This window comes from Trachypithecus francoisi, unplaced genomic scaffold (assembly GCF_009764315.1).
Source record: "Trachypithecus francoisi isolate TF-2019V2 unplaced genomic scaffold, Tfra_2.0 Lachesis_group5, whole genome shotgun sequence".
In the NCBI taxonomy this organism is placed as follows: Eukaryota; Metazoa; Chordata; class Mammalia; order Primates; family Cercopithecidae; genus Trachypithecus; species Trachypithecus francoisi.
In genome coordinates, this window is record NW_022681470.1 from 92,456,283 (window position 1) to 92,474,487 (window position 18,205).

At 43.3% G+C, this 18,205-nt stretch overlaps 1 protein-coding gene across 14 annotated transcripts in view; it reads left to right on the forward strand.

Moving 5' to 3' along the window:
- The window catches only part of ARHGEF11 (Rho guanine nucleotide exchange factor 11), a 112,326-nt gene that overhangs the window by 38,880 nt on the left and 55,241 nt on the right, over positions 1–18,205 (forward strand). The window contains exon 1 of one of the 14 annotated variants that reach the window (XM_033199918.1): positions 16,268–16,305. The exons of the other annotated variants lie outside the window; for them this stretch is intronic. Coding sequence (XP_033055809.1) covers positions 16,283–16,305 — 23 coding nt within the window. The 5' untranslated portion in view covers positions 16,268–16,282. Of the gene's footprint in view, positions 1–16,267; positions 16,306–18,205 lie in introns of those variants that run through there. 14 annotated transcript variants of the gene reach the window in all.

The following is an 18,205-nucleotide window of genomic DNA, read 5'->3' on the forward strand; positions in this document are numbered from 1 at the left end:
TTCTAGTGTTGTTATTTCCAGAATGGCCATCACCGCTACATTGATACATAAACACATTCCAAGGCCTCGTGTAATAGAAAATTCACTGGCCTCCTGGGATAGGAGCCCTAGGTTCTAGTTCTCACTCTGCCACTTGGGGGAAATCCAATTAAAGGCTGGTTTAGTCAGCTTGGGTCACCATAGACTGGGTGGCTTAAACAGCAGACATTTATTTCTGGTAGTTCTGGAGGCTAGAAATCCAAGATCAAGGTGCCAGCATGGTCACATTCTGGTAAGGGCCCTCTTCCTGGCTTGTAGATGGCTGTCTTCTCACTGTGTGCTCACATAGCCTTTTGTGTGTGTGTGTCTGTGTGTGTGTGCGTGTGCAAGCTTCCTGATGTCTCTTCTTAGAAGGGCACCAATCCCATCGTGAGAGCCCTACTCTCATGACTTAACCTAACCCTAATTACCCTCCAAAGGTCCCATCTCCAAATGCCATCACATTGGAGGGTAGAGCTTCAACATAGGAATTTTGGGGTACGTAAACATTCAGTCCATAACAAAGGCTGTGATCCTGAGTTTCCTTGTCTGTGAAATGAGAGTGTTGAGATTCTTTCCTGCTTTTATCATTTATAATTCTGTGAGAAGTAGATTTGCATTATTTTCTAGTTTGAGTTATATGAAATGTTTCCCCCTATGTTTTCTTGGGCAACTGAGAACTGAATAGGGCTAGGTTTAAATAGAGTTAGGCTTATTCTTTTATTTAATAAGCATTTTTGGAGCATCTACTGTGTTCCAGGAACTGTTGTAAGCGTTGGAGCTGTAACAGAGAACAAAAGAGACACAAACAAACAAACAAACAAAAAACACCTTTGCTTTCTTGGAGCTTTCATTCTAAACAAATTAAATAAGAAAATTATTTGTTAGATATTACTGTGTGGTGGGTAATAGTGGTTACAGAGACAGAATAGAAAGTATCAGGAATGTGGGATTGCAATTTTAGATAAGGCAGTCAGAGAGAAGATCATCTTAGGTGGTATTTGTGTCGAGAAGGGGGAGAGAGTGTTGAATTCTGTGTGCCAGATTAGAAACGGAGACCCTGCTAGGGAAAGCGCCTTAACCTAAAATCCTACGGTAGCCTGGTTCTTGCTCCCAGATGCTGACAACTCACTTCTGTGTGCACATACTCCTCCCCCCGCCGCAACCCTGTCATTCTGTTTTGTGCCAGACACTCTATACTAATTAATGATTTCACAGCCCTTTTATAAATCTCAACCCAAGGACTGTAATAAGAAGTTCCATTGAACACCCCTGCTGCCAGTACTGCCTGAGTCTGGGAAGTCTGGCTGGCTTAGAATCTGTACCAGCCCCTGAGACAATCTGATGTTTAAATACTTTGATGCCCTTTACTCCCCTTTTCAATGCTTCTTACTCTCTTTTGCTGGTTTTTCTTTCCTTTTTCCACATCTTTCCACATAACCATCTATCCCCAGCCATTTTATTCTATCATTCTCTTGCTCTTCCCTTTCTTTTGTAACTTCCACATTTCCCCCCACTTCTTTGTTTTTTCATCTCGTGTCTGTATTTATTCCATCTCTAAGTCTTCTGCTTTTTTTCTCCTCCTTCCCATCCTGTCATTCCCTTGTACCCTGAAATGTATGTGGAGAACAGGTGTGACACAGGTGAGGAGTTCTCTTCATTTCCCCAGTCAGTTATGCCCTGCCGCCTCCCCCTAACTCTGTGCTGCCTGAGCATGCAGAACCCTTGAGGGGAGAGATTCTGACACAAGTCAATTAGAAAGGGCTACCAACCTTAGCCAGCCTGGCCCTGCAGGAGCGGCCCCTCACTAGGCCTGTGGCACAGAGCTCATGCTGCAGTTCTCAGGGTACTTCACTGGGGCCCTTCATCCTCTGGCTCAGGCTCCTGGCACGTTACACTTAGTGTATTATGGGGATGGCATCACATACCAGTCAAATCATTAAAGGTTCAATGTGATCCAGGGAAGGAGGTGCCAGCAGATGGTGAAATTTTTCTCAGTCTCTGCTGTCTTCTCACTGCCTTTCTGACCTGAGCCCTATCCAAGTGTCTGGAAAGCCAGATCTGCCTGACTTCCCATGCTGTTACCAAGAACCAGAGCATTGAGTCCCAGGCCAGAGCTGTCTTCTGCACCAGAGGGCAGACAGGATCAGAGAGCAATTCTCTTGTCCTCAGAACCCTTTTGTTCTAAGCCCAGGAAAGAGAGAAACTAGATTCTACCCATTTCTACTCTATGATTATGGTGCTTTTGGTGGGATACATCCTAGGTCTCTCACTCCCTCTCACAGTCCCACTCCGTCTTCAAATCAGTCAACTCAGGATTGGAAGGAATCTTGGCAGTCATCTAATTAAACTGGCCCTCCGATTCTTAGCCCATGTGGTTGTGTGATTCCATCTTGGATAGCTCCAGTTTCTCTTTGGCTATCTGGTCTTTTAGATTTGTGATTTGTGATTTGTGGGCCAGGTGCAGTAGCTCGTGTCTATAATCCTAGTGCTTTGAGAGTCCAAGGCAGGAGGATCACTTGAAGGGCCAGGAAGTTCAAGACCAGCCTGGGCAGCATAGCAAGACCCTATCTCTACCCAAAAAAATAGATTTGTGATGTCCTGGCTGCCATCAGTTGTCAACTGATTTGCCACACAAGTGGATTAAACAATGCTTTGTGTAGAATTCTATATTTTATAGTGAATGTTTTATGTGTAGGTACATATACACACATGCCCATGCAAAAACATGTTTTTCATCGCACTGGCCGGCAGAGGAGAATGCAAAATTTCAAAAATGGGAGACATACTCTTTTCTTTCAAGGAATTTACAGCTTAGTTGGGGAAACCAGGGATGTAGAAGTATATTGATCTAAGAATACCTAGAAAAAGAGTGTTAAAACAAGTGCCCTTTAATATAGACATCAGGTCTCTTTAGAATGAACTCCAGGGAAAGTTCATAGTTTTGGTCATGCTGAATGTGTGAAATATAACTTGAAATAAATGGTTTGAATGGGTTTGTGTTGACTTTTTCACTTTGATTTTGTTGTAAGAGACTAAGTAGCAGTACAAGAATAAATTTGTGAGGACTGAAGTTAGGAGAGGCTGAATCAAGGAAAGCTTCATGGGATTAATGCATTTTAAGTTAGGTTTTGATGGAATTGGGTGAGTATCAGACTGTTTGGGGGCATTTCTCAGTCTACTCTATCAATGAGAATTCTGGGGGCTCTGAATGGCCTTGAGAAACTGCCTTGACAACTTTCAGTTCTGACCTCTGAGCCATCGCTGTTCAAAAGACCTTTAGGATGTTGAAGTCCACTTCCTATTTGAGATGCCCTCCATCCATCTTTTGCACTATCCAACATTAACTTCACCTCCTGAAAGTCCCTAGAGGTGACTCCAGGGAACCCAGACCCACTGAAGGCAATCAACATTGTGCGGGTTGGGGGGATGCAGCCAACCCTGAGACTACTGGGAGCTGTAAGGGACAACATTCTTTTTTTAATGGTGGGTATAAGGCAGTCATCAAACTAAGCTGAGCAAATCCACTGCCCAAGCAACGGGCAGTAACACAGGAAGGAAGAAGGGAAGTACTATACAAAGTGTGAGTGTGCTGGAGTTTGAAATAATGGGAACATCAGCCCTACATTTTAGGATAGAAAAGCAGCATATTTAGAAACTAAGGCAAGGCCTGGCATTCCTTCCTGTTAGCCAAGGTTGGAAGGAGCTGTGGGAGGGGTAGATTTTCTGCAGGACTCCTCTATGATCTTGGGGGTAAGAGTTAGAGTCCTAGATTACTTTGGCCTTCTGGATGTCATCGTTTCCACATCCTGTCTCCAGCCAAGGCTCTTCCTTTCTGGAGAGATTGAAGTTGTTTCCTATTTCACAAGATCCCTTTTATTTTTACATTTGGGGGGTCTCACCCAGGGAATTCCTTCCTGATGTCATCTTTGTGGGATGTAAAGGAGGGAACCGAGGGGAGGGGCCCCAAGAATGTTTCTCTTTCTGTGAAAGTTTTTTTCAGCTCTTAGTGCCATTCAACATTACTTGTATCCATGAGATGGCTTCTTTCCTACCTCACCCCACCCGTCTTCAGTTTCCTGGAAATGGAATGGGGGCTGGAAGAGAGAAAGGATGGAAATTCCCATTGCATCTCTTTCGGCTATGCAGTGGTTCAGATGGGGATTTTGGTGAGGGGGGATGGGAGAAGTAGAGAGATGGAGTCAGCCCTGGAGGGAGAGGCCAGGAGACTGCTGAGCTGATGGTATGGGCCTAATTACTCCCTGCCTTGAGCTTGCCTGTAATTGTGGTTTCTGGGAGCCAGCACGTCCTGGAAATCTGCTGGCACAGCAGAGATTTGGGGTTTCCGCCTGGGATGGAGTTGAATTTTCCACTTGGAGCAACTTGCCCAGCCCCCATTTTGGTTGGGGAGCAGAGAATCCCTAAAGCTCAAAAGGAGCAATTAGGATAGTGGTAGGAATATAAGGTCTTCCTTTGGAACTGAATGAGAGGTTGTATGCTCTGAAATGCTAGACATTTTTGAAAAGTTCAGAGAGGCGGCATAGCAGGACCTGGTAAAGAGTTGTATGCTTAAAGTTAGAATGTCAACTGTGTCCCTAACCTAGGACAAGTTATTTAATCTCTTTAGACATTAGTTTCTCCATCAGTGATTTGATTTGAATATCTGTCTTTTCTAACAAGGATGTCCCTTAAGCATAGGTGGAGAAATGCTAGACCAATACAAAGGAGCAACTTAAGTCCCCCTTCTCCCATGGTGGTGATAATAATAATGGCTAACATATTTTAAGCACTTAATGTGTGCCCTGTGCTAAACGCTTTAATGAATTCTACCATTTAATTTCTTAACAATCCCATGTAATAGTTGCTTCTGCTATAGCTAAGGGAACGTGGGGTTAAGAGGTTAAATATGTTACCTGAGGTCATGGCCCCAGTGAGTGTCAGCATCAGGATTCTAAAGCCTGTGCATTTGGCTAGCAGACATATAAATAGTTGTCTGCACTGCATTTTACTCGCTTGTGTCAGGAAACACTCAGAGCCAGACTGGCTTAGTGAGGCTGGCTGTTGGATTTGGCGTCAGAGAATCTGAGTTCAAGTCCTAGCTCTAGGTCTCACCAACCCTGGGACCTCAGGCAAGTCCTTTATCTTCTCTGAACCTGTTTTCCATTAATGAAACATATTTTTCATAGTTGTTCTGAGGGGTAAGTGAGATACTATCTGGCACAACACCTGCTACTCAGCAGACGCTTAGTGTATGTTAGCAGAATCTGAATTTGAATGAGGGGAATTCGAATAAGTGGCATAGTATAGACTCAAAATAAGCAGCCCCAGTCCCTACCCTCCTAAATTTGTGATCTGAGGTTTTAGAACACTGGCATAAGTTAAAGATGGATCTATGGCAAAGTCAAATGGATGGTGAGGACTCTCTCTAGACAGAGTGCAAAGCATTAGCAGAGTAAAAGCTCTGAAGTTAAACTGCTTGGGTTCATATGCCAGCTTCATCTCACTTGCTGGATGCATGAAATCAAGCAAGTGGCTCAGCCTTTCTGTAGCCCATTTTCTTATCTGTAAAATGGCAACATTAATAATGCCAACTCATGAGGTTGTTATGAGGATTAAATGTAATAAATAAGAATGGCTAATATGAATAATCAACAATCAACTGAGTACCAGGCCCTGGCCTGAGTGTTTTTTGCGTGTTTTAAATAATTTAATCCTAACATTCTCATGAAATAGAATCCTAACGTTCTCATGAATTCTCTTTATTATTATCGCCATTTTTTGGATGAGTAGTCTGAGGCAAGAGATTAAGTAACTTGCCTAAAGTCACACAGCTAATAAATGTCAGGGCCAGGGTTTACATCTGGGAGGGGAACTCAGGAGCCTACATTCTTGTCTCAGTAAGTGCCTTAAGAATTTGCTAGCTCTTATTATTATCATCATCAGGAGTTCCCATTTATCAGTCAGTCACAAGGATTTACTAAGAGTATATGCTTAGCACTGTATTCGTTATTGCGGGCTGTGTCAACAAAGTATATGTGATAGGATTTCCGCTCATGAGGAGTGTATCATCTAGTTGGAGTGAGATATGAGCAATATGGATGAAACGATTTGATAACAAGTGCAAAATAGCATCGTATGGACTCAAAATGCAGGACTCAAAATGACTTAGTTACTGAAAGGATCACTGGGTAAATTGGACTAGTTAGAAAATTTACTGGAGATGATAATCCTTGAATTCAGCCCTAGAAAAGTGGGCTGAAGGGCAAGGTTGAGCTGTTTGGAGCACTAGAGTTTGGGAGGATTTAGAATTTCAAGGTTGGACATTCAGCATTCAACAGATTTCCGTTGAGTGTATCCTATGTGCCTCACTTGATGGAGAATAATATCCAAATTGATTGCTCAGTCGCCGTTGTTTCTCTCCTGGCCAATCCAGTTTCATTTCCTGGAGATTGTGTTTTGTGAACTAGCAGTTTCCAAGTTGAAATGCTATTATTGCCCTGTTCGAGGTGGTCCATTGTTGATGTAATAAAGCCTCATTATCATGTGATTTGTGCCTGGATAGAATGATCATATGTGTCCAGGTCCTGGAAAGGAACTGCAGGGACCACTTGGTTCATTCATCTCGTCCCCTCTCCCATGATTTCACCGCCCTGCTCCCCAATCCCACGCATGCACATGCAACCACACTTTTTGCTTAGGAGAAATATAAGGCCTAGAACTAAGACTATAATCCAAATCTTCAGACCTTTAGGATACTTTATTTAAACTGTGCTGCGTGATAGTAAATTGTGAGTCAAATTAAGTGCTCTAGGACAAATGTCTACCATTTTTGTAAACCTACACAGGGAATTATAAGCCCATATCCCAGTGCCAATAATTTTTGTCTTCCTAACACCCTTTTAGCTGTTGTGCAAGCCCCTCAATATCAAAGTTGTAATTCAGTGGGAAAGAGTGTAAGAGACAGCAACACTTGCTGGAAGTGGTAGGAGCCACTGCTCTAAAAACCACTTCTCCTCCCACAGAATGGTCTGGGATCTCCCCCAGTGGAGAGGGCACCCTCCATTTGTATGATCTAGACCTGCAAAGTGCCTGCATAACCAGAGTCAATGGAGCATTCTTTTGGTTTGTGGCCTGCCTATTGTACCTCCTATCAGGCAGCTACATGTTGAGTTTGTTGCTTGGGGTTGTCTTTGTCATAAACACAGTGGCTAATGTTCTAGTGGTCCCAGGCCCATTAGTCAATGTGAGGGGATGGAGTAAGCAGCAGAGAGCTCCAGAGTGGATCCTGGGTGATGAAACAGTGTCGAGAGCTGCAGGGATCTGGCTACTGGAAAACTTGGCTCTGATTTTCTCTGGCTGGCCTTCTGTCAGCATCCTAGCCAACTATGTATATCAGGTATACTTTGTAGAGCTCAGTCTATGGGTTGAGAGACCCATTTCAGGTTGTTGGAGAGTTAGTGCTAAAAAAACAAAAAATAGAAGATGTAAGTCTGTCCTTCAGAACAGGTATTTTATTAAACAGATCACATGGTAGAATATGTGAGTTTCTTTTAAAAGCAGTACACAGGCAGGGATCTGTGATGATAGCACAAGAATCACTTGAACCTGAGAGGCGGAGGTTACAGTGAGCTGAGATCACACCACTGCACTCCAGCCTGTGTGACAGAGTGTGACTCTGTCTCAAAAAAATTTTTAAAAAGATACTCTTGTAGAGTGGTTTTAGGATGACAAATAATTTAATTATCACAGTACCCTGCAAAAAGTGCAAGGCTTGGTCTTCCCATCTTACTGTTAGGAAAGCTGAGACTGAGAAGTGGTGTGGCTTGCCCAGTGCCACACAGTGGCCATGACGTGGCGAGGAGGGAACCTCATTCCACAGATGGAGGCCTTTCCCTTCGACCGTGACAAGTCCCTGTGACAGATGCCTGTTCTTTATCTTGTAGGTTCTAGATTCTGCTCGTCTCCTTTGCCCTTTGTTGAAAACCAGGAAACTCAAATGAAGATATACTTATTCATCTTGTAGATATCAGCATTGCAGGCACAGAATTGCTTCTAGATCATGGTTGGTGATGGTGTCTGTTGTTTCTTTTCCAGTTGAAATGCATTTGGCCGTGGCCTGCCCTCCCTTTATTCTTTAGAGAGAATCTTTCCTTTCCAAACTAGGGATGTAGTCAGATGCTTAAGGGCCAGGGGATGCAAAGAATAGAAGTGGTCATCATTCGAGAGTTCATTGAGGAAGGCTTCCTAAAGGAGGGGAGCTTCCGGACAGGTTTTAGAAGGGTAGAACAGGAATTTCCAGGGGGACCTGTTGCGGGGTGGAGAATAACCTCCCCTGCCTGCCCGCCCTTCTTTCTTCTACTTCTGGCAGGGCTTCCTGAAGTCAGCAGCCAAGAATGTGGAGGTTATGGACTCAGCCTGTGAAGCTTTGGCTCCCCTCCCGCTTCTGCCCCCCATTACAGTTGGGAGCTTAGGTTGCCATGACTCAATTTGCATCTACCTGCAGTTACCTCAGCTGAAGAACAGGTTGTATACAGCCTCCCCAAGGTAGGAAGGGGGATTGCAAAGACAAGCAGACCTCACACCGTCAACTTCCATTACTTCCACGAATTACCCATTTGATGGTTCAACCTCAGTGGTTTTAAAGCCGAACACTAACTTTCCTCTGCCACCCAGGACTTTCCTATCAATTTTGGTATGAACTCAGGGAAAGGGAGCTAATTTAAAATCCACCTTAAGAAAGTAAATTAGAAAGGTGAATCTTCTGGGCCAAATGACACATTTTTAAAAAGCAAAATGAAGACTTCTTGGATTGGCCATTATCCTGGGTACCTGTTTTATGGTTGGTCCTTTAGTTGTGCCAGTAATAAAAAATCAACTCCAGTAACAATTCTGTTTATACAAGGTATAAAGTATGCCTTCTTTGAAGAAAACCCAGTCTTTTGAGAATTTATATTTAAGGTATTATCACGTTCAGGATGATTTACTTCAGAACATATTTACGTATCTTTTCAGGAAAACATTAGGTAAAACAAGATGTGCCTGTAGGGCCAGGCACGGTGGATCACACCTATAATCCCAGCAACTTTGGGAGGCCGAGGCAGGTGGCTCACGTGAGATCAGGAGTTTGAGACCAGCCTGGCCAACATGGCAAAACCCCATCTTTACTAAAACTACAAAAATTAGCCTGGCATGGTGACACACACTATAATTCCAGCTACTCAGGAGGCTGAGGCACAAGAATAACTTGAACCTGGGAGGCGGAGGTTGCAGTGAGCTGAAATCGCACCACTGCACTCCAGCCTGTGTGACAGTGTGATTCTGTTTCAAAAAAATTTTTTAAAAGATACTCTTGTAGAGTGGTTTTAGGATGACAAATAATTTAATTATCACAGTGCCCTGCAAAAAGTACAAGGCTTGGTCTTCCCATCTTACTGTTAGGAAAGCTGAGACTGAGAAGTGGTGTGGCTTGCCCAGTGCCACACAGTGGCCATGACGTGGCGAGGAGGAAGCCTCATTCCACAGATGGAGGCCTTTCCCTTCGACCATGACAAGTCCCTGTGACAGATGCCTGTTCTTTATCTTGTAGGTTCTAGATTCTGCTCGTCTCCTTTGCCCTTTGTTGAAAACCAGGAAACTCAAATGAAGATATACTTATTCATCTTGTAGATATCAGCATTGCAGGCACAGAATTGCTTCTAGATCATGGTTGGTGATGGTGTCTGTTGTTTCTTTTCCAGTTGAAATGCATTTGGCCGTGGCCTGCCCTCCCTTTATTCTTTAGAGAGAATCTTTCCTTTCCAGGCTAGGGATGTAGTTCTGCCTGGGTGCAAAGACCTGATATGCTGAAGAAGAATTACGAGGGACAAAGAATCTAGCAGAATTAAGAAAGGACGTGAGATGACCTAGCTCAGCTCCCTCGTCGTGGAAATAATAGGGCCAAAGCACAGAGAGAGAAAGCTGGGACTTTGGTATCAGGCACACTTGAACTTGTGTCCTGGCTCTACCATTTAATAGCTGTATGGCTTGGGGCGACTTATGTAACTGATCTGAAGCTCATTTTCCTTATCCGTAAAGGAAAATAACATGGTTATCTCACTAGGTTGTCAGGATTAAATAAATGCCTATAACACACGCTTACTATATGTAATTTTCTTCTCCCTTTTCAAGAATATATAAAAAGATAAGGGCAGAGTGGGTCTAGAACCCAGATGTCTAGGCTGTCAGCTGTCAGTCCTGCCCTCTTGTCAGAAGGCCCTGCCCCCTCCCTCCTGCTGGGGCAGCCTCCATGATTTCCCTCCCTGTGGCTTTGCTCCTCACCCCCGACTTCTACTCCTAACAACCAGATCTTGGATCTTCCTGAAAGTTGCTTTATGTTGTCTGGAGTTGCACAGCTAGTAAATGGCAGAATTAGCACCAATATCTAGGTCTCCTGGCTTCCTCTTGATGTCGTGAGATGCTATTCTTTTCATTGAACGTAAGTTTGGTGGAGGACTCCATGACAAAAGCAAATAAATATGGGCTAAACATAATATTCGGCAGTAGATCATCTAGGAGAGCTTAGGAGATCTGTAAGATGGTTACGTGTTAGATAACTCAAGACTTGTTGATTTTGTGTTTCAAGGCAAGATGTGCCTGCTTTGGCAGTAGCTTACTAATTTATGTCTGACTTAGGGTCTTACAGCAAAGAATAGCACCCATTTTTAAAGTACTGCAGTATGCCAGGCGTTTTACTAGATACTGTACTTACATTGCACCAATTCTTAAAACAGCCTGATAGGATAGGTAGCTAGTATTCCCGTTTTGTAGATGAGAAAACTGAGGTTCACAGAAAATAGTTTGCTCTCAGTCCCACAGATGGCCAGAGGCAGAGCCAGGCCTGTTCTAACTCCACACTTCACCACACTGCTCCTCAATATCAATGTAAATTCCTGGGCATAGCTTGGGCATTGAGCTTTTTCTGAGAAATATGTGACAAATTAGATAAGTCAGGTGTGAGCTTGTGCCGATACCCATGCTGATGGAGCCTGCGAGGCTGATGGGGTGTGTTGGGTTCTGAGTGGAGAAAAGAGTACACAGCCTAGGGCAGTGCTGGATTGTTCTCTACTAAGGGATGAAGATGGTGCCCTCAGAGCCGGGCTCTGCTTCCTTCCTGGGAAACAGATGAGCTTGGTGTGCCTCTTTAGGAACTCACAGTCCAGCGAACAAGGAGAGAGGTCGACAATGTGGGAGGAGGTGCTTTGGCAGAAATATATACCAGGTGCTGTGGGAGACAGAAGTTCTTGGAGTGATGACTCTGGGCAGGCTTCTAGTTTTCTTTGACTGTTCTGAAGGGCGAGGAGGCCTCACCACAGGAGAGAAGGTGGAAGTGTGGTGCAGCTGTGGCCAAAGGAGGCCAGACCAGTGCTGTCCAATAAAAAGATAATGCAAACCATGTTTAATTTAACATTTTCTAGTAGCCATAGTTAAAAAAAAAAAAAGGTGAAATTAATTTTAATGATATAGTTCATTTAACCCAATATATTCAAAATACTCTTATATAATATAAAATGTTCTTGAGACTTTTTTTTTTAACTAAAACTCTAACTCTGATGTGCATTTTATACAGTGTATTTCAATTTGAACCAGCCACATTTCTGGTGCTCTTAGCCACACGTGACTTGTGGTTCCTGTTAAGACAGTGCAGGGCTAGAGGGTGCTCCCGGTGGCAGCTCCTAGTAACCCACTCTCAGCAGTCTGTCACTCACCTGTGCTTTCTAGAGCATTCCACAGCATTGCTGTCTTTCAGGTGCACATCTGCTTTGCCGCAGCTGGTCTCTGGGCCTCCAGCCTTTCCTCCTCCAGGCCACTCTAGTCACTGCAGTCAGACTTATCTTTTTAAAGGCTAAACCTGATCCTATTACTCCTTCGAGAAAGCCTTCAACAGCTCCCCCATCTGTAAAGAATCAAATCTATAATTCTTAGATACCATTTAAGGCCCTCCATAACCTGTCTTTTCCCTCCATCATACTCCCTAGCAATGATATGTTACTTTAGTATTTGCAGAACCTTTTGACATACTTTATCTCACTTAATTCTCATAGCAGCTGTGTGAGATAGGTAGGACAGGGCAGGTGAATTATAAGGCTCAAAAAGTGTAAGAGAGGTTCCTGGCTGGGTATAGTGTCTTACACTTGTAATCCCAGCACTTTGAGAGGCTGAGGCGGGAGGATTGCTTGAGCCTAGGAGTTCAAGACCAGCCCTGGCAACAAAGGGAGACCCCATCTCTACAAAAAAAAATTTTTTCACTAGCCAGATGTGGTGGTGCAGACCTGTAATCCCAGCTACTTGGGAGGTTGAGGCGGCAGGATCACTTAAGACTAGGAATTGGAGGTTGCAGTGAACTATGGTCACACTACTGCACTACAGCCTGAATGACAGAGCAAGACCTTGTCTCAAAAAAAGAGAGAGAGAGAGGTTCCTAAGCTCAGCCAGCTAGTAAGTGGCAGAATCAGGACCGAGACCCATGTCTTTTAAATTTTATCTCCTGTTACACTCCCTGTTGTGAGATCTATCCCCTTCACTCCCATATTGCATTGACAGCCTCCCCAGAGTCCGTGTGTCCTCCCTCTGCCTTCTGCTGCTTCCTCCCCTAGAATGTCCTTCCACAGCATAGCTACCTGTCAGAATCCTCCCCTTCCTCCAAGGCTCTGGTTAAAGTCCACCTCCTCTCTGATTTCTTCTTTGGCCATCCCCTCCCCAAATCTACTTTGTAACTACCAACACACTTGAACATGCAGTTTCTTATCTAGTTGATGCTTCACTGTCTTATGTGCAGAATTCAATTCTAGCAATCTGGGGCATTGAAGAATTTAGGAGCTTAAACAGTTCTTACAGGGTCACCAGTCATACTCCCCGCCTAAGTCCATGGAAATGTTAACACCCTTCTACTTTATTAGTCTTTGTTAAAACTATGAAATTATGAATTTAATCCTAATTTATATGCATTGTGGAGGTCACTCAAAAATGTTTCTCTCAACTGCTGTGATAAGTATATGCTTATGATATTTTGATGTCTAAAGATCTGTTACCTATATCTGATTTCATCTTCCAACACATATTTAATGAATATCTACTATGTACTGTGTTCTGGAGCTGCTCTGTGCTCTAGAGAACAAGATACATGAAGTTTATCATTAAGTGGGAAAAGAGCAGACATTTAAAAAAAGCACCCAAACAGGCTGGGCACAGTGGCACATGCCTGTAATCCCAGCACGTTGGGAGGCTGAGGCGGAGGATCACTTGTGCCCAGGAGTTTGAGATCAGCCTGGGCAAGATAGTGAGAACTCATCTCTATTAAAAAAAAAAAAAAGAGCCGGGCAACTACTCAGGGAGCTTAGGTGGGAGGATTGCTTGAGCTTGAACCCAGGAAATCGAGGCTGCAGTGAGCCATGATTGCACCCCTGCACTCCAGCCTGGGCAACAGAGTGAGATCCTGTCAAAAAAAAAAAAAAAGAAGGAAGGAAAGAAAGAAAGAAAGAAGGAAAGAAAAGAAAAGAAAAGAAAAAAAGAGAAAAGAAAAGAAAAGGAAAGAAAAGAAAAGAAAGAAAGATAGGCACCCAAACAATAGTGTAGTTACTATTGAGTTAGGCACATTACAAAGGTAAATTTCAGGGAGATCCAACACAGGAAGTGTCTGAGAAAGAGACACTTAAGCTGAACCCTGAGGAATGAGTGTGGGTTCCCCAGGCCAAGGTGGGAGAGAAGGCCCCTGAGGTTGAAATACAGTGATTGAGAGGTAGAGTGACCAGATACGGCTTGAGAATAGGCATGAGACCTCACCAAGGACCTGGTAGCCATGTGCAGGATTTGGAACTTCATACAAGGACAGTGGGAAACCATGAAAGAGTGTATATCCTCTAATTTCTCTCTTTAAAAGATCACTCTGTGTGTAAGAATGAGTGGGGGCTAGAGTAGACGTGGGGAGGCCAGTTCTTCTAGGTGAGAGATGATGGTGTCTTAAATCATCGTGGTGGCAGAGAGGGGGAGAAGTAGATGGATTTCAGGAATGTTAGGAGGTCATATCAGTAGGACTTGTCGATTGATTGGATTTGCAGAGAGATGTCAAAGATAACCTCAGATTTCTGGCATGAGCAATTGCACCGCAGTGTTTTACTGAGGAGGAAACGAGCAGGGTGGGGGAGATTGATTGCAATTTGACTGTTGTAGCTTTGAGGTATCAGTGAAGGTGATTTAGTCCTCCCAATTACCCTTTGAGAAAGGTAGTATTATCCACATTTGTTATTGGGAAACTAAGGTTTGGAGAGGTTGGATGACTTGCATAGCCAAGAAAGGGCTGAGCCTGAGCTTGTGCCAGTATTTTGACTCCTAAAGTTGTGCTTTTGAAACCATACCACATGGCCTGTGTGCTGAGTATTCAGTGTTGAATCAAGCTAAGCAGCCTTCTCAATACACCAGTTCTCTGCGTCCCTTCTCCACACACAACTGCCTGCCAAGTTGTCTACTCTGATAGTCAAACAAATCCCAAAATCTCTTCTTGTCTAAGACCTTCATGAAAGTAGAAAGGTGAGGTTTACTGGCCCTGCCCTACCTAGAATCGAACACCCTGGGGGTATTTTTCACTCACTCATTCTAGTTCTGTTCCCCTCACGCCTGACATTTTTCAAGCATAGGTCACCTACTGTACACCTGGGGGAAAGGAAAAAAACAGCAAAAAAACACAATAAAACCATTTGTAAAGGGCTTTACACTTTCAAAGTACTTAACAAATATTATCTTTTTTGCCCTCACATCAGCCCTGGAAGAAAGAAAGGACATGTATGGTCCTTCAGCCAACATGTTTGGAGTGACCCTCACTGTGCAGCAGGCTGTGCTGGAACTCAGCTGGTGATACAAGGTCCCTGTTCTCAGGGGCTTAAAGTCTAAAAGAGAAGACAGACTAACAGATGATATCAATATGTGTTCATTTTGCAGATAAGAAAGATGATAGACTGATGATAGACTCAGATATTAAGGGACTTGTTTCAAGAGTTTCTCCAAGTTGCGGTCCTCTGAATAAGGAATGGCTTGGGCTGCTTGGTGAAGTAGATTCCACACCACAGACCTGCTGAATTGGATCCCTGAGGGTGGGGCCTCAAGTGATTCACATGCTACTGGATAGCTAGGAAGTGATCCAACTGAGGTGTGAACCTTTTCTGGTGCACTGCCAGAGACCATTTGTCTATCCTCTAGTTTAAGAGATGAGGGATTGATACTTACAGATCACCAGAGGTTGTCTGCAAACAGGCGTCTTTCCTCATAGCCCTTACTGTAGGGATATGCAAGCCTAGGAGGGTGTGTTTGCCAGCCTCAGACCAGAGGGAAAATTCTACCCGGAGGCAGAATCCATAGAAAGTTAGGGTGCCCAGGAGCCTGCTGAAAACTCCACCCTGGGAGATAAGGGAAACCAACCAGTAAGACCAGGTCAGAGTTCTGTAAGTATGGACTTTATCTGGAGCTAAGGTCCTGGTAGGGTGGCTGTTTCCTGGTTTACTGCTCTTGTCTTTAGGGAAGGGCCCAGGAATATTACTTTGCCCCAGACTCAGGAAGACCTAGCTCAGCCTGTGTATAGTGTGCTTTTTTCTCTTTCTCTATCCATCTATCTTATGTATGTGTATTATGTATTTATATACTTATATAGCATATGTGTATTATATATATCTTTAATCATGTCATATATATATTATATGTGTGTGGGCACATGTGATGTATATATGTGTATATGTCTTGAATGTGTATGTATGTATGTATGTAAAAGAGAAAATAAAGACCAAGCAAATCTACATGTGGCATATACAGGTCATATAATTTTTTGTTTAGGAGCACAGACGTTGAAGTCACACCAACTTTATGCACATCTTAACTTCATTTATTTAACCTCTCTGTTCACGTATTGGAAAATGGGGATGCACTCCCTGTTTCAGCAGACTTGTGAGGATTGAATTAGATTAGGTTATATCAAGTGCTTAGCACAGCACCTGGTAGGTAGTAAGAACTTTTTCATTATTACCACAGAATGTGGATGTTCTAGGCCTTGTCCTCATTTACATATTTGTGATGGGGTAGGAGTGAGCTGACCAGGAACCTCCCATTGGCAGATGGAAAGGACATAATGTTGTTTGCTTATCTTTGTTTCTTTAAACTCCAGAAGCCAGTCCTGTTTGGCCACCTTAAGTTCGAACTCGTATACTTTGTAGGGGTCTGAGTGAAGCAGTGGGCAGTGTAAGCTATGGGCAGTGGTGACTGCGAAAGGTAAGGTATGCTCACCTGGAGAGGGCTGCCACCACACATTTTCAGCTGATTGTCACTATGTGAGACCGTAAGCTTGAGGATGCCAGAACTTCTGACTGACCTTTCAAGAGAAGTCAGAAATCTGTATTTTATTGCTTAGCAACTAACTTTCAAAATATAGACACACATACACATTCACACACAGACACACCACAGGCCAACAAAAAGGATATGTGGTCTCTCTGGAAGGTCACCAAGCATGTCCTTGCTTTGTTGCCCACCCTGTAGGCTGGGGAGAGGAACATGTGGATGCATAGTTAGAAAGCACCTGCTTGTGCCTTGTGCTGCACTCAGGCATACCGGGAAGTCCACACTGCAACCTCTGCCCTCCAGCAGATAGGCAGGACTGACACAGGGAGCCTTGGAGGAGGGGAGAATGTGTGCGCCAATGCGGGCTGCATTGTAAAGAAGAGGAAGAGTTCTGCGGGTTACTCTGCAGATACTGTATGTGAAAAAAAGCAAAGCGCAAAAGGGGATAATACTACCTGTTGCGTAAGGAAGAAAGGAAAATAAGAATATGTATCGGTGTTTATTTAGTTTTACAAGAAGAAACACAGCAAGGAAACCAAAAACAAATGAAAATGGTTACTTGGGGAATGGGGAGAAAGAATAGGTATACCTCTGAATATACTTTTAAAATTTCATTTTGATTTTCAACCATGTAAATGTTTAATATATTCAAAAAATGAAATAGATAAGCTTGAAAAAAAGCAAACCCTAAAATTCAGTACAAATATAAAAAGAAACCTAAATATATCTCAAATTGATAACATAAAAATAGATTAAGACTGAGCACAGTGACTCACGCCTGTAATCCCAGTGCTTTGGGAGGTCGAGGCAGGTGAATCACTTGAGCCCAGGAGTTCAATACCAGCCTGGGCATCATGGCGAAACCCCATCTCTCCAAAAAGTATGAAAATTTGCCAGGCGTGGTGATGTTTGCCTGTAATCCCAGCTATTTGGGAGGCTAAGGCAGGAGGATCACTTAAACCCAGGAGACAGAGGTTGCAGTGAGCTGTAATCGTGCCACTGCATTCCAGTCTGGTTGATGGAGTGAAACCCTGTCTAAAAAAACTAAACAAAACAAACAAAAAACCCAACAGATTAACCCAGAAATTTTCACACACATTACTGATGGTACTGGGATATAGTCTGAGGACAAAAAGAACTGCAAGAAAACCTTGAACTTCATAGGTTTGTTGTTACTAGCGATATTGATATAGTAACTCCAGGAACTAACTTTTCTGCATATTGAATTGAGCAGTGAGTAAATATATTGGTATTGTTTAGGAACGGGGTTCTCAATATGAGAAAAGGAAGATGCAATATGGAATGGGGAAGATGAAGAACCCTGTTGTGTTGAGTTCAAATTGGAGATACCAATGTGAACTCAAAAATGTATAATAAATTTTTCTAGCTCTTGTCCATTAAAAGGGCCTGGAACGAGGGACAGCTCAGCAGCAATGAGTACCTAGCAGCCAGATCTTGTTTCTAAATGCATTTCCAGCTAAAAGGAACAGGGCTCCTTGGAGAAATGTTTGATTTCCGGTCTGGCATAGGGAAAGTACAAGGTGAGCCTGGAGTACCTTTTTGTGCCAGAAAGCAAGGACATGATCAAAGACAGATGGTGACATGTTAAAAGGACACAGGGGCTGGCTTTCAGAAGCTCCCACTGGTCAAATTGGAACATTTTAAACTTTTTTTTTTTTAAGGGTAATAGAGTATAATGTATTACTTTGGGGGGAGAAACAAGATCTGTGAGTTCATAGCACTACTCCAGAAAAGAGATGAGATGACATTTTTTGTAAAAGCTTACTGGCTAATATATGTAGAAGGAATAATAGAATTAGCAAATTGCCAT